This window comes from Chiloscyllium punctatum, chromosome 6 (genome assembly GCF_047496795.1).
Source record: "Chiloscyllium punctatum isolate Juve2018m chromosome 6, sChiPun1.3, whole genome shotgun sequence".
NCBI classification, from domain to species: domain Eukaryota; kingdom Metazoa; phylum Chordata; class Chondrichthyes; order Orectolobiformes; family Hemiscylliidae; genus Chiloscyllium; species Chiloscyllium punctatum.
In genome coordinates, this window is record NC_092744.1 from 25,107,017 (window position 1) to 25,133,474 (window position 26,458).

At 40.8% G+C, this 26,458-nt stretch overlaps 1 protein-coding gene across 7 annotated transcripts in view; it reads left to right on the forward strand.

The window, feature by feature from the left end:
• LOC140478789 (solute carrier family 7 member 14-like) overlaps positions 1-25,996 on the forward strand; it is a 71,746-nt gene extending 45,750 nt beyond the window's left edge. For all 7 annotated transcript variants that reach the window (XM_072572170.1, XM_072572168.1, XM_072572172.1 and 4 more), the window contains 4 exons: positions 11,960-12,106; positions 16,681-16,889; positions 17,859-18,736; positions 22,332-25,996. In XM_072572170.1, the coding sequence (XP_072428271.1) occupies positions 11,960-12,106; positions 16,681-16,889; positions 17,859-18,736; positions 22,332-22,660 (1,563 nt within the window). In that variant the 3' untranslated portion in view covers positions 22,661-25,996. The remainder of the gene's footprint in view (positions 1-11,959; positions 12,107-16,680; positions 16,890-17,858; positions 18,737-22,331) is intronic.
• The last annotated feature ends 462 nt before the right edge of the window (positions 25,997-26,458 follow it).

Consider the following 26,458-nt stretch of genomic DNA (forward strand, 5'->3'; position numbering starts at 1 on the left):
ATGCTAAATCTCCTCATTAATTGAATTATTTTTGTACAACAATATATTGATTGATATATTGGACCAGATTTTGTTGTCAGTGTTCAAGTGATGAAGATCACTAAAGACCTCAGTGGAATCTAGTGATCTATGTAGCCTCAATGCGCTTTCCTGACATTAATTTTATTTTGACTTCTGGAGATCTCTGTCCAGTAGTGTTGTCATTAAACAGAGGAAGCAGCCAGCCACACTGCAGAATTGTCACTGACAACAACCCAGGAACTAAAAAAAAATGCTGATCATCCATAATATTTTAATCATTTCACAAGGAATGCAATAAAGGTTGGGACATACATATTTGATTTAAATGTAAACTAAAATGCTACAAGCAATCTTTACCTGTCTCAGTTAAGTAACCTTTTATTCTTCTAAACTCCAGTGGATACAAGCTCACCCTGTCCAACCTTTCCTCACAAGACAACTAATGCATTCTGGGTGTTAGTCAGGTCAACCTTCTCTGAACTGATCCCAACATATTTGCTATCTTTTTAAAGTAAGGAGAGCAACTCTGTACATAGTATTCAAGATGCAGTCTCATCCGTTTCCTGTATAACTGAAGCAAATTCTTGTCACAGTAAATTCTAATTGTTTTCCTAATTTCTTGCTATACCAGCACAGCAACTTTTTATGACTCATGCACTCAACCTTTCTGCACTTCAGAGCTTTGCAATATTTCACCATTTTGATTCTTTTTTTTGTTCCTGCCAAAATGGCCAATTTTACATTTTCCTGCATTTAACTCCATTTGCAAGATCTTGGTCCACTCAATTAATTGAACTATATAACTTTGTAGTGCCCTACATTCTCTTCACAACTTACTGTCCTACCTTTCCTTGATTCATCAGCAAATTTAACAATCATACCGCCGGTCCCTTCATTCAAATCATTTGTATAAATTGTAAAAACTGAGGCCCAGCACTGATCCTTCTGGCACATTACTCATTCCATCATGCGAACCAGAAAATAACCTTTTTATACTTCTTCCCTGATTCATGTTTACTAACTAATCTTCTATTCCTGCAAACATATTAAACATGCTTTTAATTTCTACAAGAACCTTTGATGTGACACCTTATCAAATGCCTTCTAGAAATCTAAGTACAATGCATCCATTGGTTCCACTTTTATCCATAGCAAATGTTTCAGTCTCAAAGAGCTCCAATAAATTGACTAAATATGATTCCCCTTTAACGAACTCATGTTGTCTCCGCCCATTTACCTTGAACTTTAAGTGCCTTGCTGTAACATCTTTAATAATGTCTTCTGACATATTCACGGTGACAGTTATTCAGCTAACTTACCTACAGTTTCCTGCTTTCTGTTTCTATCCCTTTTTTGAGTAAAGTTGTTACATTAAATGATTTCCAATCTAATAGAATCTTCCTTTTAGAAAATTAAACCCAGTGCATCAACTAGTGACATCATTAAGAGGGCAAGTGAGGACTGAAGATGCTGGAAATCACAATCGAGAGTGTGGTGGTTGAAAAGCAAAACAGGTCAGGCAGCATCGGAGGAGCAGGAGAATCGGGGATTTTGCCTGAAACGTTGATTCTCCCGCCCCTCAGATGCTGTCTGACTTGCTGTGCTTTTCCAGCACCACACTTTCGACCGACATTGTTTCAGACCTGAGGAAAACATTCACCAGGACCCAGGGAGTGATCAGCTACAGCTTCACTAATTTGCTCAGGACTACATCCCTGGTGATTGTGATTTCTTAATTCTTCACTCCCACCCAGTTTTTGATTTACAGCTATTTTTGGGATTTCACTTCTATTTTTCATAGTGAACACCCAAGTAAAATATCTGTTCAACTCCCCATTTCCTTATTCTCCATTATTAATTCGCAAGTTCACTTTCTATAGGGCTAATGCTGACTTTGTTAACTCTTCACATTTTACATATCCATAGAAAAATATGTTATCTGTTTTGATAGCTATAGCCAACTTTCCCTCATATTTTATTTTCCCCCTATTTGCACCACCGCTATCTGATTTAGTGCATCAATGCCACCTCTCCTGTAGCCCAACAAAGATCTCCATGAAAGAATAGGAGCTCCAACTCAGACAAAATGCCAGTGTTGTACCGGGGTGTACAAAGTTAAAAATCACACAACACCAGGTGATAGCCCAACAGGTTTAATTGGAAGCCACAACCACCTGATGAAGGAGCAGCGCTCCGAAAGCTAGTGCTTCCAATTAAACCCTTTTGGACTATAACCTGGTGTTGTGTGATTTTCAACTCAGACAAAATCTACCAGGAAGGCTACCTCATCAACCTTTAACTAGTCATGAACCTGACAGTATATGTTGTTCATTAACTGTTGGGTTAATTGCAAATGTACAATTTAATTTAGTGTACTTGTGCTTTAATGAATATACTTGATCTGCTAACACTTTAAAATAGTTTCCAATGTTTGCATTCAGAAAGTTTAATCTAACTGCAAACTTAATTCCCTACTTTCATTTCACTCTTGAGAAGCTGAAAATTTGACTCCAGCACAACTAACTCCAAAACCCTACCTCATTTCCCATTGCTCATACCAGTTGTAAAATTCTGACCATAAAGTTTCATTTTCAGGACTAGAAAGATTGCTAAGAAAACCTTATGATTTAATTTAGTACATCCTGTGAATTCCAATTAGAATATGTCCAACAAGGCATACCTTTTTCTAGGGTTTTTAACGGAGACAGCATGATCATAAGAAGTGAAGGTTGCTAATTTTGCTGTGCTAATTGAGCATGAACTTGTGCATGCTCCAGATATTATTGAAAGCAGCTGAAGTTAATTGGAGCAGTATTGACAAAGTAGTTTGTTCGTACTTAATAGATGAAAAAGTCCAATGGGTGATTTGGCAATGAGGGAGAAAGAGCACTTCTGGATATCAAAAAAATCAAAGTGGGTTGTATGAGCTCTTATTGGCGCAGAGATAGTCCCCCTACCTCTGAGACAGAAGGCCCAGGTTCAAGTCCTACATGCTTGAAAAGTTCATAATAACATCTCTGAACAGTTTGATCAGAGAATATATAAAATGGATTCTGTCTGTTGTGGTGCACTGTTGGTGTCCCTAACTTTGAGGCAGGAGGCCTGTGTTCAAATCCCATCTCCTCTAGAGGTGTATCAAAATATCTCTGAACAGGCTATTTGGAAAAGGGCACAATTATGGACGATAGAGTGCAATGTGGCATGTTTGCAAGACCGTAGACTGGTTTACCCTTGGAAAAGTGGGCCAATTTGTAGTATAGTATAGTATAGTTGTCTGTGTTTATACCAGACTGTGGATTGTGAATAACTAAATGTGGAAGACGGACCAACTCCTTCTTACTTTACTGGATGAATATTTATTAGATTAATGAAAGTTCACGTTCATTCAAGTGATTTCTAAAATGTTTACATATCCAGTACTTCAACATTGCAACTTGTGATGGGACAATTGCTGATCACACCCTATGGATTTTCACATTTTACTGTGCAAAGTCTAGAAGTTGCTGTCAGTTTGCCAGTAATAACCATGAGGACAAACAGTTTTGCCGTCATTGCAAATACAAATTCAGGTTATTACATTTCTCTCTCCAACAAACAGAGGATGAGTGACACCGAAATGATTTGACCGCTGCAGATGCCCTTAGAGTCTTTTCATCTAATTTGTATTAATATGATGTTCCTTTGTATCAATCTGAAATTGAATTATTTTAAGTGGTTTCCTGGCTGTGATTCAATAGCAGCCACAGTCAGTTACTCCAATGTATTATGCCAGAGTTTTGGAAACGGAACCAGCTTGTTTACAACAACGTGGCTACTTAGCTTATTAGCTTGGATGTATTCCAAAAAAAGCCTTACATTGGTTTACAATGCAGCTGCTTCCCTGTTGCTCTGTGTTCAGCTTTGAACTGGTATTTGACTCTGTGCTAAAAGACAGCTGAGTCCCAGGAACTGGAAGGGCCTAAAAGGTATAAGGTCGGCCAAGATGATTTCTTCCCGCAAAAAGCAAGAAGCATTACTTTTGGAGAAGAAATCGAAATGTGGGATGTCACGAAACAGGTCTTAATATTGCACTGTCCAATGGGATATGATAAGTCCTTGGGTTGTATAGGGATGTTACACATTACAAATTGCAGATAAGTGCAAATCTTAAAAGAATTTCAAACTTGAACCTGCTCCTGATCACTGTCACCAACAGCAGTGCAAGATGGGAGTTTTCACTCAAATAAACACTACAATATTTGGATAACAAGAATACTGGAAGTACAATAGACACATCCTGTAGTTGTTTCTGATTTAAAATAATAATCAGCAAATCTGGAAATCTGCACGTCATCTGGGCTTGATTCTTAGACTGACTTACCAGTGTGTCAATACTTCTTGCACTGTTACCTCATGTTAAATTAACTTCCTTGGTGAAACATCATACAATGAAATATCAAATTATTCCTTTGCATTGCCCAAGAGGAAAGGATTTGTGTTGTACAGTATTTTTGAAGGTGACATGCCTTTTCCACTTCATCAATTTTGGTGAACTTCAGTTGTTATCTTTGGCGATAGTTCAACAGTTTGGAACCACCGCTACTCGTGTTATACATTACGATTAGATTAGATTCCTACAGTGTGGACACAGGCCCTTCAGCCCAACCAGTCCACACCGACCCTCCGAAGAGTAACCCACACAGACCTACTTCCCCTCTGACTAATGCACCTAACACTATGGGCAATTTAGCATGGCTAATTCACCTAACCTGCACATCTTTGGACTGTGGGAGGAAACCGGAGCACCCGGAGGAAACCCACACAGACATGGGGAGAATGTGCAAATTCCACACAGTCGCCCAAGGCTGGAATTGAACCTGGGATCCTGGTGCTGTGAGTCAGCAGTGCTAACCACTGAGCCACTGTGCTGCCCCTAAAAGGCAGTTTCAATGTAAATTATGCAACACTGAAAGTGTTAGATTAGATTCCCTACAGTGTGGAAACAGGCTGTTCAGCCCAACAAGTCCACACCAACTCTCCGAAGAGCAACCCATCCAGACCCATTCCCCTACACCTAACACTAGGAGCAATTTAGCATGGCCAATTCACCTAACCTGCACATCTTTGGACTGTGGGAGGAAACCCACGCAGACACGGGGAGAATGTGAAACTCCACTCAGATAGTTGCCCGGTCCCTGGCACTGTGAGGCAGCAGTACTAAACATTGAGCCACCGTGCCACCCCTTTTTGAAACAGGCCCTGCAGCCCAACAGATCCACACCAATCATCCAACGATTAACCCACCTAGACCCATTTCCCTACCCTATATATATACCCCTGACTATGGGCAATTTAGCATGGCCAATTCATCTAACCTGCACATCTTTGGATTGTGGGGGGAAATCGGAGCACCCGGAGGAAACCCACGCAGACACAGGGAGAACATGCAAACTCCACACAGACAGTCACCCGAGGCAGGAATTGAATCTGGATGAAAGAACTGAAGGTATTGCTGCTAAGTGTGCCGATGATACAAAAATAGTAGAGCAACAGGTAGTGTTGATGAGGCGGGAGGCTGCAGAAGGACTTGGACAGGCTAGCAAAGTGGGCAAAGAAGTGGCAAAGTATGAGGTTATACTATTTGGTCGGAAGAATAGAGACATAAACTATTTTCTAAATGGGAAAAGGTCTCAGAAATCTGAAGCACAAATGGACTAAGGTGACCGAGCTTAGGATTCTCTTAAGGTTAACATGCAGGTTCAGCTGGCAATTAGAAAGACAAATACAATGTTAATATCCAATTGAAGAGGGCTAGGACATAAGAGCAGAGATGTACTGCTGAGGCTGTATAAGGCTCTGGTCAGACCTCATTTGGAATGCTATAAGTAACATGGAGTCCAGTACCTAACGAAAGATGTTCTAACATTCGAGGAGGTCCAGATTAGGTTTACAAGACAATCCTGTAGATGAAGGACTTGTCATTGGACGATAAAAACTGAAAGCACTGTGGATGCTGTGAATCAGAAACAAAAACAGAAGTCACTGGAAAAGCTTGGCAACTCTGGCAGCATCTGTGAAGAGAAATCAGAGTTAATGTCTCAGATCCAGTGACCCTTCCTCAGAACTGATGGTAATTAGGAAAATGTTGGTTCATATGGAGAGGATAGGGTGGGGGGAGGGTGCAGGAAGCGAACAATGGGTAGAGATAGAGCTAAAAGAGAGATGAGAACAGTTGGATGGATAAAGGAATGGATAACAATTTGGTTCGGAGGGTGAATGACTGTTAATGGAGACTGTTAGTGGCCAACAATAGGTACTGTGTAATGGTAGTCTATGAAATAACAAGGCAGGTTTAAAGGTGGTCTGGAGTCCGTGTGGGATGAGTTGGTTGCAGAGGCATGCACTGAGGAAGCAAATGTGGTACCGAGTTTGTTTCACAACATGGTTGAAGAGCTTCAGAGCAGAGGAAATGACCTGGGAGTTGCAGTGGGAGAGGGACTCCCTGAGATTTTTGTAGAGAGAGGAGGAAAACTTCTTCAAGGCAGGCATCCTTGCAAGAGGATTCGCAGTAGGGTTAAAATCAACAAGGTAAAAACAATGACTGCAGATGCTGAAAACCAAATACTGGATTAGTGGTGCTGGAAGAGCACAGCAGTTCAGGCAGCATCCAACGAGCAGCGAAATCGACATTTCGAGCAAAAGCCGAAGGGCTTTTGCCCGAAACGTCGATTTCGCTGCTCGTTGGATGCTGCCTGAACTGCTGTGCTCTTCCAGCACCACTAATCCAGTATTTGGTTTTCAGCATCTGCAGTCATTGTTTTTACCTATGTAATAACAAGGCCTAGTGTATGTGGTAGGGAGGTAGGACATGGGAGAGTTCAGGCCCTAAAATTATTGCACTCCATATTGGGTCTGGAGTGCTGCAGGGACCCCAAGCAGAAAATTAGTGTTGTTCTTCCAGCTTGTGCTGAGCTTCACTGGAGCACTGTTGCAAGCCTGAAGCAGAGATGTTGGCCAGGGAACAGGGTGGTATGTTAAACTGGCAGGCAACTGAAAGTTCAGGGTCTTTTTTGCAGGCAGAATGTAGATGTTCTGCAAAGCTGTCCAACAGTCCAAGCTTTTTTTCCCCAATGTAGAACAGACCACACTGAGAGCAGCGAATGTAGTGGACTTGATTGAGAGAAGTGCAGATAAAGTGCTGCTCCAACTGGAAGGTATGTTTGGACCCTTGGAAACTGAGGAGGGAGGAGGTAAATAGGCAGGTGTTATGCCTTCAGTGGTTGCAGGGGAAGATGCTGTGAGGCTGTGGGGGATGTTGGGAGTGAAGGACGAGTGGACCAGCATGTCTGGAGGGAAGGGTCTCTGCAGAAGACAGACAGGGGAGGGAGGGAGAATATGAGTCTGGTGGTGGCATCTCATTGGAGGTGGCAGAAATGGCAGCTGATGATCATCTGGTTGTGAGGTAAGGACAAGGGGAATCCTATCGCTGTTGAGGGAGGGAAGTGAGGGAGTGAGAGCAGAAGTGCAGGTAATGGGTCAGACCTGGTTGAGGGCCCTTTCAACAAAGATATGGGGGAAACCTCATTTCTGAGGCTCCCTTTTTGAAGTTGGTTTCTTCCCCTGGGCCATGACCCCACCATGGCACAACAGGCCATTGTATCAACTATGGTCACTGACCTTATTTCATCTAGTGAACTCCTCCTGGCCCCCATTGCTTCTAAGCTGACAGTCCCTCAGCCCTGCACAGCTTCTACCTTCTTCCGAAAGTCCACAAACAGGACTGCTGGGCAGATCCATTGTTTCAGCCTGCTCCTGCCCCACAGAAATCACGTCTTCCTATCTTGACTCAGTCTTTTCTCTTCTGGTTCAGAGTCTGCCCACGTACACCTGTGATTCCTCTGGCACTTTTCACCAGTTTTGGAATTTCCAGTTTGCAGGTTCCAGCCGCCACCTCTTTACCATGGATGTGCAATTCCTTTACACAACCATTCCCCACCAGGATGGTCTCAGGGCTCTCCGCTTCTTCCTGGGGCAAAGGCCTAAACCGTACCCATCCACCAACACCCTCATCCAGTTGTCCAAGCTCGTCCTCACTCTCAACAACTTCTCTTTTAACACCTCTCATTTTCTTCAGGTCATGGGTATGTGTGTGGGTCCCAGTTATGCCTGTCTCCTTTTGGGGCTGGAATATTTATTGTTCTAGTCCTACTTCGGCCCCCACCCACAACTCCTTCTCTGACATATCTGATATCATCGGTGCTGCTTCCCTCCTTCGGAATTGGAAAAGTTTGTCGATTTCCCTTCCAATTTCTGCCTCACCCTTTTCCATCCAATTTCCACCTCATCCTCACTTTCACTTGATCTACCTCTGACTCCTCTATTCCCTTCCTCAACATTTCTGTTTCCATTTCTAGGGATAGACTGGTCACTAATATCCACTTTACACCCCACTGACTCCCACAGCTAACTGGACAATACATCCTCACACCCTGCGTCCTCTAAAGACTTCATTCCATTCTTTCACTTCTTCTGTCTCCATTGCATATATTACGATCTGGCCAACTTTGACACGGGGCCCTCTGAACTGTCCACCTTCTTCCTCAACTGAAGATTCCCCAGCACCTTTATCGGCAGGAACTTCAACTGACCCATCTCCTACACTTCTGCCCTCACTCCCTCTCTTCCCTCCCGCAACAGTGATAGATTTCCCCTTGTCCTTACCTACCATCCCACCAGTATCCACATCCAGATAATAATCAGCTGCCATTTCCATCACCTACAGCGAGATACCACCACCAAACACATGTTCCCCTCCCCTCACCTTTTCACCTTCTGCAGGGACTGTTCCCTCCAGGAGACCCTGGTCCACCCTTCCTTCACTCCCAACACCCCTCACATCCTCAGAACATCTTCCTCTGCAGCTACTGAAGGTGTAACACCTGTACGTTTACCTCCTCCTCTCTTCAGAGAAGGACCCAAACATACCTTCCAGGTGGAGCAGCACTTTGCCTGCATTTCACACAATCTTGTGTACTGCATTCACTGTTCCCAATGTGGTCTCCTCTGTATTAGGGAAAATGAAATGTTCGTCTTGCTAAATAAAAACCCTGAGCTTCCAGTTGTCTGCCATTTTAACACACCACCCTGTTCCCTGGCCAAGATCTCTGTCTCAGGCTTGGTGTCTCAGTGAAGCTCAACACAAGATGGAAGAACATCACCTTATTTACTGCTTGGGAACTGTGTAGCCCTCCAGACCCAATATCGAGTTCAATAATTTTAGGGCCTGAACTCTCTTATGATCTAGTTCCCCACCCTACACACCAGGCCTTACTATCACATTGTCTGACATTACATACTACCAATTGTTAGCCATTAACAGTCTCCATTAACAGCTATTCACAGTCCTAGCCAGACCGTTATCCACACTTCTGTCTACCCAACTGCTCTTCTCTCTCTTTCAGCTCTATTTCCAGCTATCATTCATTCCTTGTCCCCTCCCCGCACCCAATCCTCTGCATATAAACCAACATTGTCCTAGCTACCGTCAGTTCTGAAGAAGGGTCACCAGACCCAATGCATTAACTCTGATTTCTCTTCACAGATGCTGCCAGACCTGATGAGCTTTTCCAGCAACTTCTGTTTTTGTTTGTGACTGGAAGAACTGTTGAGGACTCTGCATCTGTACTCAATAGAGTTTAGAGGGATGAAGGAAGATCTGATTGAAATTTACAGAATACTGAGAGACCTGGAAGAGTGGATGTGGAGAAGAGGTTTCTGCTAGTTGGAGAGATTCAGACCAGAGGGCTCAGCCTCCGTGTGAAGAGACAACCTTTTAGAACTGAGATGAGGAGCAACTCCTTTAACCAGACGATGTTGAATTTGTGGAATTCATTGCTACAGAAGGTTGTGGAGGCCAAGTCACTGAGTGTATTTAAGACAGAGTTAGATAGGTTCTTGATTAGTAAAGGAGATCAAATGTTACGGGGATAAGACAAGAGAGTCGGGTTGAGAAACACATCAGCCATGATCGAATGGCAGAGCAGACACAATGGGCTGAAAGATCTAATCTTGCTCTTAAGTCTTATGATCTTATAGGATTTGAGCACCCAATCTTTGGCCAAAATGCTCCGTGGAGAAAGTGAGGACAGCAGATGCTGGAGATCAGAGCTGAAAATGTGTTGCTGGAAAAGCTCAGCAGGTCAGGCAGCATCTAAGGAGCAGAAGAATCGACGTTTCGGGCATGAGCCCTTCTTCAGCCTTTCCTGAAGAAGGGCTCATGCCCGAAATGTCGATTCTCCTGCTCCTTGGATGCTGCCTGACCTGCTGCGCTTTTCCAGCAACACATTTTCAGCCATAATGCTTCGTCTCCATTATACTTTTCTTAGAGACTGCACCTGCTTCTGTATGTCCAATATTCAATTGAGACTAAAGAGTTAGGAAACAGTAATAGGTCAGTGCAGATATTAATCAATGGAAATGGTGTGTGGTTAAGGGTCATGGAGATGATGTGAGATCAAGGATGAGTGTAGATACTAATGAATGGAAATGATGTGAGGTCACGGGTTAGTGTAGTTATAAATCGCTGGAATTTGTGTAAGAAATAAAATTAAAAATGATAAAATATTTAGAAGTATTATTAAGTTTTACGAGTACCGTCTGACAAAGCAAGCGCAAATGTGCTCAGGTATGTCCCCATCTGGATGGGGGCAGGATTCTGCCACCACTCTACGCACAACACATTGCCCATCACTACCTCACAACTGGGGAAGGTTTAATTAGTTTTTCTGACTAAAATAGCAGGAACCTGTGAATCCCAGCACCATCAAAGGTTAACTGGATCTTAATTTTTGATGTTTTTAAAGCACTTTAACAATGGAACTGGTCCATCTGAAAGACAGACGGATAGAAACTGGGAACTGGGATGAATTTTGAATAGTTATAGAGACTAGTTAGGCCACAGATAAGATACTCTGTGCAGTTCTGCTTGCCTCACCATTGGACGATACAATTGCACAGGAGAGGGCACAGAGGAGATTCGCCAGGATGTTGCCTAGGATGGAAAATCTCAGTATGAGGAGAGACTGGATAGATTGGATTTGTTTTCCCTGAAGCAGAGGAGTCTGAGGGGATATTTGATTGACACATATAAAATTATGAGAGGTATCGATCGGTAGATCATGAGAATCTTTTCCCTAAGGCAGATGTGTGTAAGACCAAACAGCAGAAGCTTCAGGTGAGAAATAATTAGTTTAGAAGAGATGTAAGGAAAAGGTTTTCCATCCAGAGGCTGATAGAAATATGGAATATACTGCCTGACAATGTTTTGGAGGCAGATACTCTTGCGACATTTAAGAAGAATCAGCACAAGAACTTAAGATGCCAGGGCACAGCAGGCTGTAGAACCATATGCAGGTAAATGGGATTGGTGTAGATTGGAGTTTGTTGATCAACATAAACATGGTAGGCTGAAGGGCTTGTTTCTATACAGTCTGATTTTGACTACTTTCAAAAAGCCAGCATCAGCGTGACCATCTGAATGGCCCCATCTATATTGTAAGATTTCATTGATTTCATTCTATGAAAGAAAGTCTTGCATTTATACAACTCCTTTCATAATTTTATGACACCCCAAAGCCTTTAACCAACAATAATATTTTTTCTTCAAAGTATAGACATAGTTTCAACTTAGGAAGAATGGCAGTCAATCTTTGCATAGCAAGATCCCAAAGATACCAATTATCAAATGTCCTGATAATTGCATTACCTAGGGGTTACATACGGACCATACTTTTCAATAGTTAAGTACATTGTCAGGACTACACTGGTTGAGAGCATTCCGTCTAAGCCACAACCAATACATCTGTTACGTTGATTGCTGTCAAGGTTTCCCTCTAAGTCTCTATAAAGAATGTTTTTACTCCTAACGATTTTTTAAAGTTTCATAATCCATTGATTACAGGTTCTCCAGGGTGCAGCAACATGTTTCTATGCATTCATTGGCTTCGACATCATCGCCACAACAGGAGAGGAAGCAAAGAGTCCAAACACTTCCATCCCATATGCTATCACTGCATCTCTGGTGATCTGCCTGACAGCATACGTGTCTGTGAGTGAAAATAATTTCTGTGGTTAAATGTGATCTAAGTTTCCAATACTTCATAAGATTTCTGTATCCAAACCTCTGCTTTACTCTTCCCCTTTATGACACTATAAGCAGTCCCTTTTCTAATATCTCATAAGACTTTGTATCAAATTTGATAATGCACCTGTGAAACGCCTTGGGACCTTCAGCTAAATTATTGGGACTATATATGTGCAAGTTATTGTTATTTTATCTATGTAAATATATTAGCATAATCATCTTCCTATGGAGGCTTATGAATCTAGGCACAACTTCATTTGTAAATTATATCTCTAAGCCCTCCTGGTTAGTAATCAGATCTGGTCCAGGTAGGCCCAAGGTTGAGTATCTGGCTTGCATTAAACTAATTAGTGGTCATTCAGGTTTCCCTCTATTGTTTTACCTTTTACCTAAATGCATCTGGGAATGGTCAGCTTTTGACCTCCTGATTGTGATCCACTGAGTATGTCCTTCATAGTCAGAAGGATTGAGCTCAGCTGTGCGCAACTCCATGGGATTATTTTCAACACTCCCAAGATGGTCGAGGGGTTTACTCGAATTGAAAATCAGACTCCAGAACACAGCTGCAAAGCAACTGACAGAAGTATCATAGGGATTTGAAACATAAATGTAAACATTGTAACTTTTCTTTGAACATTTATAATGATTTTAGCAGTGGAGATATGGAGAAAAAGGCATTGTTTTTGCCAAAATAATCAGATTGGGAAATAATGGTCATGGGAAGACAGCATACCTGGTGGACAGACCATTGGGCAGGTTAGTGGTTTGAGAAGGGGCACCATGTGATGATACATAAGCCCTAGTCTGTGGTCAATCACCTACCCATGCTCCTCGTCCATTCTCAAACATATAGAATGAAGTTTAATGTTTTACTCCAGGAAATGCCTGGAGAGGAAAGGCGATTCCTTCTATTGTTCAGCGGCTCAGCAGATAGGCTCAAACCTAAAAGATAAAATATAATTAAAAGGAAAAATGGGGACTATGCACAATAGAAAGTAACAGCAAGCTTGAGGAGACAGTTAAAAAAAAATAAATTGAAATCCAAACATTTGCTGAGTTCATCATGTGAAATCAGGTGACAGGAACTATTTAGACAATTATCAGCATTGTTTTCTTTAAAGGAGCAGTTGAGGGATGGTAAAATAGGGATCTTCAAGATTATGAAACAGTTTGAAACGCTAATAGTAGGGAAGGTGTTTCCACTTTCAGAATTACATGATAATGCCACTAATAATCCAATTTTATACAGAGAATGGTGAGAATATGGAACTCACTACCAGAGGCAGCAGTTGAAGTGATTAATGTATTTACATTTAAGGGGAAGTTAGATAGACGTAAGGGAAAAAGGAATGCACAGATGTGTTAATGGATAAGATGTTGAGGAGTGGGAGGAATCTCATGTAAAGCATAAACACTGACATGAACCTGATGGGTTGAATGGCCTATTTCTGTATTGTAAATACTTGGTATTATTCTACAGTTCATCATTCCCCCAGAAGCATAACCAAACTACCTTGACATTGCAATTGAAACAAAAGCAGTCAATTCCATCCCCTGACCTTGTTTCACCATTCTATTATATTATGGCTGATAGGTATCTTAACTACATTTCACTTAATTTAAAATAAAATCTATTTCAGATGTGACAATTTCCCACAAGCTTTCTTTGGTTTGGATTCTCTCATAAAATATCCATTCATTTATAGGAGAATATCGGAGAAGGAAACGATTATTTGGTTCCTTGAACTTTGTCAGTTTTTCAATTAGACCACGGCAATTTGTGACCACTCTCCAGTTTACATTTGTCCCATTTACATTTGAATCGCAAAAAATACAATTGTAGTTTTAAAGTGAACAGTAATCTAGCATCCAAATTTTTGGACAAAGAATTTTGAAATTTCATTCATGACTTTTAGACTATGACCCCTGTAACCCACATTTCTAAACCAACAAATCTACTTTCCATATAACCTCATTGTTCCTCCCAGTATCTTGCAACTTTTGATCAAATCAGTCTTTAACTTCTGAAGTCCAGAAAATACAATCCTAGCTTGTGTAATTTCTCATCATAATTGACTGTGTCAGATTGGTAAAGTAATGCTGCATTCCTTTGAAGGTGACTCGGTCCCTTCTGAGGTTCGGTACCCAGACTGCTAAGTATCTAAATATGCTTAACTTGTTGGATTTGTCATACACTATTACTGCACAGATAATTTAGAATTGAGATTCCTTTACAGTTGAAGAAGCTATGTGAAATGAGGCAAATAATGGAAGCTTGTACACAGTGCACACAGTTTCTTTCCCATATCAATTTACAGAATGGTTCTCTGAGAAAAAGCAGATGCATCAGCACTCCATCTAGCCTATTAACTTGACCCAATACTCCACGTCCAATTCCTGACCCAAATCAGGAACCAACCTCTCTGCTAACGTCAAAATACCGTGGATACTAGAGACCTGAAACAAACACAGAATGCTGGAGAAATTCAGTAGGCCTTGCAGTATCTGTGGACAAAGAAACGGTGTTAGCATTTTGAGTCTGGTATGACTCTTCTTCAGGACAATCCTGAAGTCATTCCAAACTCAAAACATTAACTTTGCTTCTGTCGCCACAGGTGCTGCAAGATCCACTCAGTTTCTACAGCATTCTGTGTTTGTGCCAGTCTCTCTAAGCCTGGCCCATTTCCCCTCTCAGCTAACACATTCAAGACTTGTTTTCAATAAGTGTTTGATGGCAGTGGCTCTGTTTATCTCTTTGCCTGGTCCTAGATCTCGCTTCAATCTGCCTTCCATTCCTCTAAGACCTCAATCCTGCTTCTGCATTTCCTCATAAGAATGGCAGTTCCCAGTTTTGCCTGCACAGCAATTCTGAATACAAGTGTATTTCTAGTAAAAAAAGACATAAAAATTCACACAATTGCCTTGTGTTCCCTCAATTAAAGTTTTAAATATAAGTCTAATTGAGTACTGGAGGCATCACATGCAAGATTTAGAATGATGTTCACTTTGCCACTTTTGTTATCCAATAATAATTGGGTAGATTAGATGACTTACAGTGTGGAAACAGGCCCTTCGGCCCAACAAGTCCACACCGCCCCGCCGAAGCGTAACCCACCCATACCCCTACATCTACATCTACCCCTTACCTAACACTACGGGCAATTTAGCATGGCTAATTCACCTGACCTGCACATCTTTGGACTGTGGGAGGAAACCGGAGCACCCGGAGGAAACCCACGCAGACACGGGGAGAACGTGTAAACTCCACACAGTCAGTCGCCTGAGGCGGGAATTGAACCCGGGTCTCCGGCGCTGTGAGGTAGCAGTGCTAACCACTGTGCCACCATGCCACCCAATGGGTATGGGACCATTGACTGGTTTTCCCCTTCCTCATTTCAGGTCACTGAGCCCCACTGGCCTCATTTCTTTTATAAGACTTGTGAACATGGACCAGGAATGAACTTGACCTTGCTAACATCTGGGTTGGGGGTTTTTGATTGTTATACATACTGAGCCTTCAATTGTAGCCACAGAATCTCTCGAACAGAACAGCCATTGTCTTCTGGATTACGTTGCTCGTTGAATATCCAGTCTGAAATATGTTGAGTGAAGGAGAAAACTGAGACAAGAAAGTGAATAACACAGCTGATATCTGGCTGAGAGCCTCCCTGACTGTTCCTGTTAAATGTTCCATTGCATTTATTTCAGCATTCACACTGTACTCTACAGCAATATGCTCCAGTTGAACAGTTGCCAGAAGTCCCTCCAGTAATACGCAAGCAGATGGGATAGAATAACAGACATACAATGGTAACAGAGATATCTGAATGTAGACCTAACATCAAACCATTAACAGATTGGAATAAACTCTAATATACTGTAACAACATTTATTAAAATACATACTTTAATGAGTAATTTAAAAGGAATTATTGAAATGTGTTTGTTCAAACATTAAGATCAAGACAAGTTAAAATTAGTAAACGTTTTACAATAATGAAAGGAGGTTGATTTTGTTCACCCAAAGAGTGATCAATTTGTATCATAGGTATTGAGTCAAAGGTATTGAGATGGACATATATTGGTGCATTTCTGGAGAAAGAAATAATTAAGGAATATTGGAAGAAGTTGGACAGATGGATTTAAGGGATGTGGGAAGGTGGTTTTGAGGGATATAGGGAGTAAATGAGTTTGAGGGATTTGGGGAAAGTTGGATTGGTGGGATTGAAGATTATCAAGAGATGACAGATAGGTGCCGATGGGAATCAACATAAAACTGGCATAGATCAATTGGGCTAAACAACAGGCTAATAATGATTTGATATAATTCTATATATGATAGGCCTTTCAAAAAGAAAATGATGTCCTGATATCCATCTTCTCATGGTCAGCTTTCATGGGAGTGCACCAGTTGCTTTAAGGTAGTCACTAGACTCTGCTGGTTAGGCCTCTGCCTGCTATAGATAATCTGTGGATGATGGTAAGTGTTCATTGTACCATATTACTGACAGTGTTAAATGTCTGTCCTTCCTTTACTAGGTCAGTATTATCCTGACACTGATGGTGCCTTATTATGCCATTGACACGGAATCTCCACTCATGGAGATGTTTGTACTACATGGATTCCACGCAGCCAAGTACATTGTTGCTATTGGTTCGGTGGCAGGACTGACGGTCAGTCTCCTGGGCTCCCTCTTCCCGATGCCCAGAGTGATTTATGCCATGGCTGACGATGGTCTACTCTTCAGGTCGGTGATCTCTCCTCACACTCTGGACCCTCACTTATGATGCAGGAGAGTATATCTGTGAAGGGAAGCAGTTTTGAGATTATTTACAGTTGGGGATATGAAATGAGCTACTGTCATTCCCTCCACTACATCAGCCATTCTGGCTTTGTCTCATTTTGCCACAAAAGTACACAATTGGTCTCATTGTCCAGCAGCCTAGTGAAAGAGCATGTCCATGTTATTATAGGGCATCTTGAGAGCTCACAGATGCAGAGTCCAGAAATATTTTTAAAAGGTTACATATGAGATTCCAGCAGATGGACCACAGTGATAGATTATGCAGTCCAGATAGGAAACTCACCAGCACAGCCAATGGGTCAAATGGCTTCTTTTCTGTTCTTCACACTCAGGAAATCTCGGATAAGTTGTGGCCTGGCTGTAAGTTAGAGTTAAACACAATAACAGAGGTGTACCATACAACATATACATTGCATTTAAAGATTCACTGTCATGACACTGAGAGGTTCTTACTAATTCAGAATTTCTTTTAAATACATCGGTCTGTTATTCAAAGTGACCATTTGCAATATGGAAACATTTTAACTTCAGAAATCATACATTTTTACATCCTTAGCCTACATCTTGATGTTGTAAATTTTAGCCCAATGTTGTGACTCTTTGGCAACTATATTTGATCACACTTTGTGAAGTAGCTACGGATGTTTTACTCCAAAAACATATTATATAAATATAAGCTGTTGATATATAATCACATGGAATATTTGAGATTAGAAGCAGAAATTGTTTTAAGTGGAAGCTACGTAAATTAATGAGGGATGATGGAATAGAAGGAAATGAAGAAGGGTGGGAGGAGATTTGTAGGGAACATAAGCACCAGAAAAGACTGTTTGACATAAACATCCTGCTTCAAAGCTGTAATCTATGTTTCTATAAGATTGTGCTGTAATATTTATGGTTATGGTTGTCTAGGTTTTTTGCCCATGTCAGTAACTACACGGAGACCCCAGTTGTGGCCTGCATTGTTTCAGGATTCCTTGCGGGTCTTCTTGCCCTGCTGGTCAGCCTACGGGACCTTATTGAAATGATGTCCATTGGAACCCTTCTAGCCTACACCCTGGTATCGGTGTGTGTTCTGCTTCTGCGCTACCAGCCCGAGAGTGACATTGATGGCTTTGTCAAGTTCCTATCGGAGGAAGGCACTAAGAAGAAGGAAGGAGTGCTAGCTGAGTGTGAGAAGGAAGCCATTTCCCCTATGAGTGAAGGGGAAGACTACACTGGCCTTGGAAAGAACACTTGTGGAGCAAAGAACCTGCCGTCTTTGGGCGACAATGAAATGCTTATTGGGAAACAGGACAAGTCCAGTTATAGCGTGAATCATCCTAACTATGGTACCGTGGATATGAGCACAGGAATAGAAGCAGATGAATCTGAGAACATCTACTTAATAAAGCTCAAGAAGCTGATTGGACCTCGGTACTACACGATGAGGATTCGGCTTGGCCTGCCCAATAAGATGGATCGTCCGACCACTGTCACAGGACGCACAGTCACCACCTGTGTGATGCTACTCTTTGTCTTGATGTTTGTCTTCTGCTCTTTTGCCATTTTTGGAGAGGAGTACATCTATGATCGGAGCTGGTGGGCCATCCTGCTGATAATCCTGATGGCATTGCTGATCTGCTCACTGGTCTTTGTGATCCTACAGCAACCTGAAAACCCCAAGAAGTTGCCATACATGGCTCCCTGTGTTCCCTTCGTGCCTGCATTTGCCATGTTGGTAAATATGTACCTCATGTTGAAGCTCTCCAGTATAACTTGGATCCGCTTTGCAGTCTGGTGTTTTGTCGGTAAGCGTGGTTAAATATTTCAGAGTACATTATTGATGCTGAAATTGGGCTAAGTATTCTAATTTCATCTTTAAATAAAAAGCATCAGATCTGACTATGAATCAATTAGTGTCATCCATGCAGAAATATCCCTGTGCTAGTGTTTGAAATTTTAACAAACGCACACTATATAGAAAGCCTCAAAGCTTTTTCTAGAAATTATAATTGCAATATTGGAAGATTTATGACTGGACTTCCACAATGTCCCTGAGGTGATACCTGATTGATGGTTTTCTCTCTGCTGCATCCTAAGTAAATTTATGGTCAGTCTTAGGCCAGTCCTTTGATGTTGGCCAAAAGGAGAATGAAAAGGGACAGTGAGAGAGACATTTTCTAATACAGAAGCTTGTTTGAGCTTGGGCAGTTGGGGGGATTGTGTGATGTGGGGTGGTAGGTAGCTGGGAGGCAGTGGCCTTATTCTGTTGTGTAAAATCCACAGGTTTGATGGTCCTCCAATGTGCAACAAAAGGGCATCCACAAAAGGTGACACAAGTACTTCAGATCATACCTTGCAGAGGCCATAAAAACAGTTCTAATAAACACAAATGTTACAATGGTGCTGAGAGAATAGTAATCTCAAATTAAGACTCATGCACTTTATTAGAGAAGGGACTAAGTGGAAGCTAATGAGACCTGTATCTAATCTGGCAGTGACCAATGCCAGTAATGGCAATGACTGTTCTGCAGATGTAAAATGAGCATAGCTTCATTGGCTCTAATTCCATGCTTAAAGATCTGCAGTGATATGGGGTTGTCCCATTTTTCAAGTATCCTTGGAAGGTACTGAAAACAGATCTTATGACCCTTACATATTGTCACAAAGGAATCTAAGCCCAGATTTAGGCCAGTCAGTGATATTGGAAATCAATAATTAAATGCCATGCTATGCTTAGAAATATTTAGACAATATCATTTTTTAGTTGTTAAATTTATAATGCATGCAATTCTGGTCTACTTCCTATCTGAAGGATGTTGTGAAACCTGAAAATGTTCAGAAAAGATTTGCAAGGATGTTGCCAGAGTTGGAAGATTTGAGGTATAGGGAGAGGCTGAATAGGCTGGGGCTGTTTTCCCTGGAGTGTCAGAGCCTGAGGGATGATATTATAGAGGTTTATAAAATCATGAGGGGCATGGATAGGATAAACAGACAAGGTCTTTTCCCTGGGGTGGGCGAATCCTAACTAGGGGGCATAAGTTTAGGGTGAGAGGGGAAAGATATAAAACAGACAACTAGGGGGCAACGTTTTCATGCACAGGGTGGTGCATGTGTGGAATGAGCTGCCAGAGGAAACGGTGGAGGCTGATACAGTTACAGCATTTAACAGGCATCTGGATGGGTATATGAATAGAAAGGGTTTAGAGGGATATGGGCCAAGTGGTGTCAACAGAGACTAGATTAGGTTAGGACATCTGGTCAGCATGGACGAGTTGGACTGAAGGGTCTGTTTCTGTGCTGTACATCTCTATGACTCTATGACTTTGCTGAAGTGAAGTAGCTGTGTCTCTTCTTCTCCACAGAATTCACTCTCTTTATCCGTGACTCCACTTAAATTCAACCGCTATCCTCCCCCACCTCTTGCCAAACCCCCAACCATGCCATCACAGGATTTAAGCTTAATAACCTTCTGTCAGGTGCTTGTGAGGCAAAAGCCCTGACATTCATTGGGTGACCTGCCTGTGAACTGAAAGCAGCAAGTTGCCCAAACAATTTTAATGAAGCCTAAGCATGCTTGGGTCCTGTTTGTTTGGGCATGCACTAAAGTGTCCTGTAGTCCCCAGCACTGAATCCTGTTGGACATAAAATTCTGCCTCCAAATATTACAGGGCATAAACATATGTGATATCACTGGCACAATAGGTTCACTGTGTTAGGCCTAGATTTTTTTTTCTCTTTTTAGCATTTTAAAATAAGTTAGTATTGTATCATGCACTATTTACTCTGAACTTGCTTCTTAATTCATACCTTGTATTCACATTTCAATGTTGTCTCAATCAAATGTTACCTTTGTTACCTTCATCAATTTGACAACATCTGACATCTCTGTGCTCCTCAAATTCTGGTCTCTTGAGCATCCCCAGCTTTACAAATTTGACAGCTAAACTTTTAGGAATTCTTTCCCAAAGCATTCTCTTCCTCTCTTTCCTCAAGAGGTTCATTAAAACTTGTCTCTTTGACCAATCCTATCCTAATGTTGCCTTTTGTGGCGCAGTATCAAATTTAGTGGAAGCAATTTGGGAGATTTTACTATGTAAAGAGGTCTACATAATTGCAAGTTGCTGTCACCAAGATGATGACCCCAATCCACTTTGCAAACACAATCTTGTACCCTTGAAAGGAGATGAAGGTTGGCTGAAATCAAAAGATGAATCATTTCCCCAAAAAGATAAAAGGGTGTCCCAGACACAAAATGTTGTTAGGCTAGATTTTTGTTGATTATTCTCCTCATCTTTTTGATCGCGTTATCCCATATTGTGTGTCCCCTTTATGTCTTCTCATTTGAAGGGCAACCAGGAAGTAACGATTAGAAAAAAATATGAAAATGCTAAAAGGAGATTTCCTGGGGAGAGCTCACATTAGGAGGCATTTTCATAAATATAGAGCAACCTTTTCGTTTGGCAGGTAAATCACTCAAATGGATACAAATAAGTTAGTTGGCAAAAGCACAGTGGGATGGTGACAAAATAAATGTTGTTCAATTGTTGTTATGATTTGAAATGAAATAGTTGCTTAGGATAGAAAGAATTTCCGAGTTATAGAAGAGAACAAGGATTGGGATGAATGGGATTGCTCTTTAACAGCACCTTCTGTTCTGTATCATTCTGTGATTGATTCTCAAATGCCATGTTTAGCATTAGATATCAGCTGATTGCAGAAAGAAGAGGATTTTTGAGGCCACTTGGTTCGAGAGTAACTGGAAAGCATTTATAAAATTACTGTTCCATAGAAAATGGTCATTGCTGACTTATCCTGCATTTATTGCCTTTGAGGTTGCTGCTAAGCCTTGTCATAAATGGTCCCCTAGTATAGGCACACCCATAATGCTCTTAGGAAGAGAGTTTCAGGGTTTTTACCCAGACAAGGTAAAGGAATAGATAAAGGAATAGTCCCAAGTCAGGGAGGCGGAAGACTTGGAGGCAATCTTACAAGTCATAGTGTTCCCTCAATAACTCAGATAAACTTGGTTACCAAGGCAAAACTCTTCAGAGACCATGAGTCAGCAAGAATTGTGCCATAATTTCTAAACATAAATACCATTGAGACACTGGAAGGAACACACTCAGTAGCCATCTTTATGGAACAGCTAGGGAGATGTGAGTTGTTGAATAGCCTTCCCTTGCTTTTTTTAAAAAAAGAAACTCCTCAAAATCGTGTGGCACAGAAGGTCATTTCAGCCCATTGTCCCCCTGCTCGCTCTTTCAAAGAACCTTCCAATTACTCCATTTGCATTTCCCCCCCTCCACAGTCCTAAGATATCATCACATCAAATATCTGGTTCTCATCTGAATATAATTTTTGAGTCTGCTCTTGATGGCAGTTTTGTTTTCCCATTGCTAGGTTTACTCATTTATTTCGGATATGGAATTTGGAATAGTAGCCTGGAGATTGGAGCACGTCAGGAAGCCCTGAGCCAGAGCACGTATCAACGCTACGACGTGGATGATAGCTTCATGGTGGATGAGAGTTTTGCCTACCCAGAGGAAGAGGTGACTCAACACCAAGAGGAGTGGCCACCAGCAGAGCAGATGGGGTATCAGTCCCAGCAGGCAATGCCTGACATTGTTGGAAATCACAGGACCTACAACAAAGGCAGAAGTAAAGGGAAGTATGTCGGGAAATCAGAGGCACTGATTGCAAATGATGAGCTAGATAATTCCCCAGAGTAAAGGGTACTGACCCTCATACCCTTGAGCTAGATCTTGGACATGATCTCTTTTATATGAAAAAAAATGCTGTCACGTGACATTAAAAAAGGCAATGTGTTTGTTTGATTTTTTTCAAACTTCACTCTTTTCATTCTTAAAGGGTTGTCATTTTCCTGTATAAATGTTTGGCAAACTTTTATTGTTCAGGAAGACCAAAATTGTGTTATCACAGGGATATGAGTGGATGGGGTGATTCTGTGTAACTCATACTGCCCTGGAGTTTCATGCACTTACAATTATATTGCAAAAAGTATTTGCCAGATATTTATTGCAGTGCTCCTTTAATCAGTAAATTAAGCCAAAAAAAACTTTCTTTTGGAAAGAATACACTCCACCCAATTGAAATCCCAATACATTACAATGAGGTGTGAGTGTGAATATTCCAGAATGATATTAAATTTAACACAAAAAGCCAAAAGGAAAGATCAAGTTGACATACATATTGCTATAATGTTGAACCTTGAGAGCAGAAAGAGTTGTGTCAGTTCATTGAGTACATTCTTGTTATACGTTCAGAACTTAGTGAATGCTTGACCTTAGAGACTTGATTAAGACCTGATAAAAGGCACTCAGCCTCAAAAATGTGTAAAAGCAACATGTTGCCTTTTACAAATCTAGAACAACCCAGACTCAGTCCTTAATTTATGCTAAAGTAGCCAGTTGTAATCAGAGTGCTGATGGGTCAGGTTAGCAAAAGCCCCATTGTGCCTAGTTGGACAAGTGACAACATGATACAATCAGCCAAGTTCCTTGTCGTCTAACATACTGACCCCCAGCTGTGCATACATTTTTATAGACGGGCTTGGATGGGATGCAACTCAGTGTTGAATACCCTGCTGATAATCGCAGTCTTTTTGTTCAAGAATGAAGGAGGTGGATATTTGAAACTGCAGCCGCACTGTGTGTCACCATCTTGAGAGCAGAAACATCAAGCTGTGCTGATAAAGTGCAGATCACATCTGGTAGTCAAAGATGTGTGGGTCTCTTAAGAATTATAGCATCTTTCACTGATTTAATGAGTGAAATTTACAACTTTAGTTCATTTCATAAGTAACAGTTCCTTTATGATAGTAATGTTTGCTGCCTCTTCATCTTTCAACACTATATCTGTGCAGGCAGGAGGAATTATTATTGTTATCAAAAGTTACACAGTTTATTTTATGAAGGACTGGATTATATTTCCCTCTGATTATCCAACAATATTTATGTAAACTGTTCAAGTTTTTGAACTAGTCTATAAAAAGCCCTTCCTTTAGAAATTAGGCAGGGCACATACAAGGAAGACTAACTACTTTACTTCCTTTCTGGCTGATAATATTGTCCAACTAATGATCATGCAATTTTTTAAGACTCCTAAATTGCAATATTTGTTGGGAAAAATGAAGTTTACTTACATTGAAAAAAGGTGTATTCAAACATCAGTTATAAGATAGAAGCTACTGGGTGCAACTGCTATCTGAGCCCTGAGGGAAATGTATCTTTTTGTCATTCTACACAGCAAAAGTGACAGTAATTTTCTTGAAACCGCTCATGGACTTTATACAGATTCATTTTCTCATTGAAAAATTTATTTTTAACTTCAAAGGCAGTTTGTCAGTCGAGGTGGTGGGAGGACCCAATAATGACAAGGAGTGGAAGTGAAAACAAGATTAATATCAAGTTGAATATTGTTTGTTTTACTGTAAATAATGTTTTCAATTTGACAGTATGATAAAGAGCAGTTATTTTCAACTTGATGGTATGGAATTACAAGTTTGCATATTATTCCCTTTGCTTCTCTTAATTGGATGGAAGCTCACTGCTCCAAGGTTGGCTTTGAAAATTGAAGCTGGATTGGTTGACAATTTCTACTGAAGGCAGCCTATACTAATTGATAATAGTTCAATGATGTTCATTGGAGTCATATGATGTCATTGGGAAGAATCACAGCTGATAAGAATAGTGAGAGAGGGGTAGTGATTAGAAGAAGTGTCCCCAATCTCCACCCCACCACCTCTCAAATGTACCTCACAAATGTGGAGCAACTTACTAGTACATACCTCTGCTTTAATTTGCTATTTGCCTTGCCTTCCTTTAGGCATAAAACTTTCAAGCACTAAAATAATGTATTGTGCAGATAAAATAAACTTCTAAAAGGGGTATATTAAGTCTGAACCTCTGACTCACTCTTGCTTCTTACATCTGAATGTACGCTATCGTGGCCTCAAAACATTGACTTTAAATCAGAATTGAAACCAGTCACAGGTATGACTTATTGCACAAACTCCCATCCATGAATTGACTTACTAGAATGCATGCCTGTGCAGTGTCTTTCTAAAAAATATTTGAAATATGTTTCTTGTTATTGCAATGTATGTATATATTTCCTTGTGTTTTTTTTTCCAAATCTGTGCACATTTTGTCGTGTTCTAACTGCATGCAATGTCTGGCACCAAGAGCAACAGAATTGAAGATCTGCATTCTATATTGTCATTGTGGTGTATTTGTTTCATTCACAAACTTCACTGGCAAGATCAGTATTGTGGATTGTCCTCTTGAACCGTTGATAGAAATTTGATATGATTGAGTGAGTTACTTTGAGAGCTGTTAATGATCAATTAATTTAGTATGGCTTTGAAATCTCACATAAGCATGCACTTGACAGAATAGCATATTTCCCTAAAGGAAATTACTGAACCAGTCAACCTTTTCCCCAACAATCTAACCGCTTCATGCTCACTGTTACTGAAACCAGGTTTTTGTTTCCAGTTTATAAATATTTTTAATGGGTTCTCAAACTTCCATTGTGGTATTTGAACTCTCATTCTCAGTACTATTAGTCCTATAATATAGCAACTCTAAGGTGATATCCAATCTTATGTCTGTATGACGTGCCATCGGGTTCCCATTTTCCTTTTAAACTCGTTTTGGTGTTTTTCTTGGAGAGGACACCCAGAACTGACCATGTTACTTAAGATGACAGCTTTTATATACTTTTCAGTACAAATATAAATGTGTTGGAAAGCACCCCAAATTTCAAATGAAGGGTACTGCAGGAGAAAGCAAATGGATGTTTGCACATCAAAATGGGGGAAAGAATGCTTAGGATATCCAGGAAAGATTGAAGAAACTTGTTACTTTAATGAGAAATGCCTATCCCTCATTGCTCTGTCATGATGCATGCCAGTGTTCAGTTTAGAGTCAATCTTGTTGCTGTGGGTTTGGCATCATGTACGGGCTCAGAATAGACAACAGGTTTCTCAAAGAGACGTTAATGAACACATTGAGTTTTTAGTAATAAACTAAGTTTTCTGATCATTTTTATTGATACCCAGATTTTCTTTTCAAGTGAAGCAAGCTACCCTGCTGGAACAATACTTGAATGTCAAACTAGTAACATAACCACTACATGTTGCATCTGCAAAATGCATATTACAACTGTACATGATGGGAAACTCAATGTAGTGAGGAGGATAGAAATAAATTTTAGGAGCACATGGGCAGATATATATGACAGATGAAAGTCAATGCAGAGAATGTTGGCTGATTCAACGTCATCATCAGTAAAATAAGGAGAGGAAATAAAGTTAAATAATAGGAAATAAAATGTGGCACATTGGTAATGTCAATGATCTAGTAATCCAGAGCCCTGGGCTAATTACTTGGAAAAATGGGTTGAAATACCACCAAGGCCTCTGATAGAAATAAATTCAACTGATAACTCTTGAATGTATAGTGTTCATAATGGTGACCAAGATAACTACAGTCATTTTTTAAAAA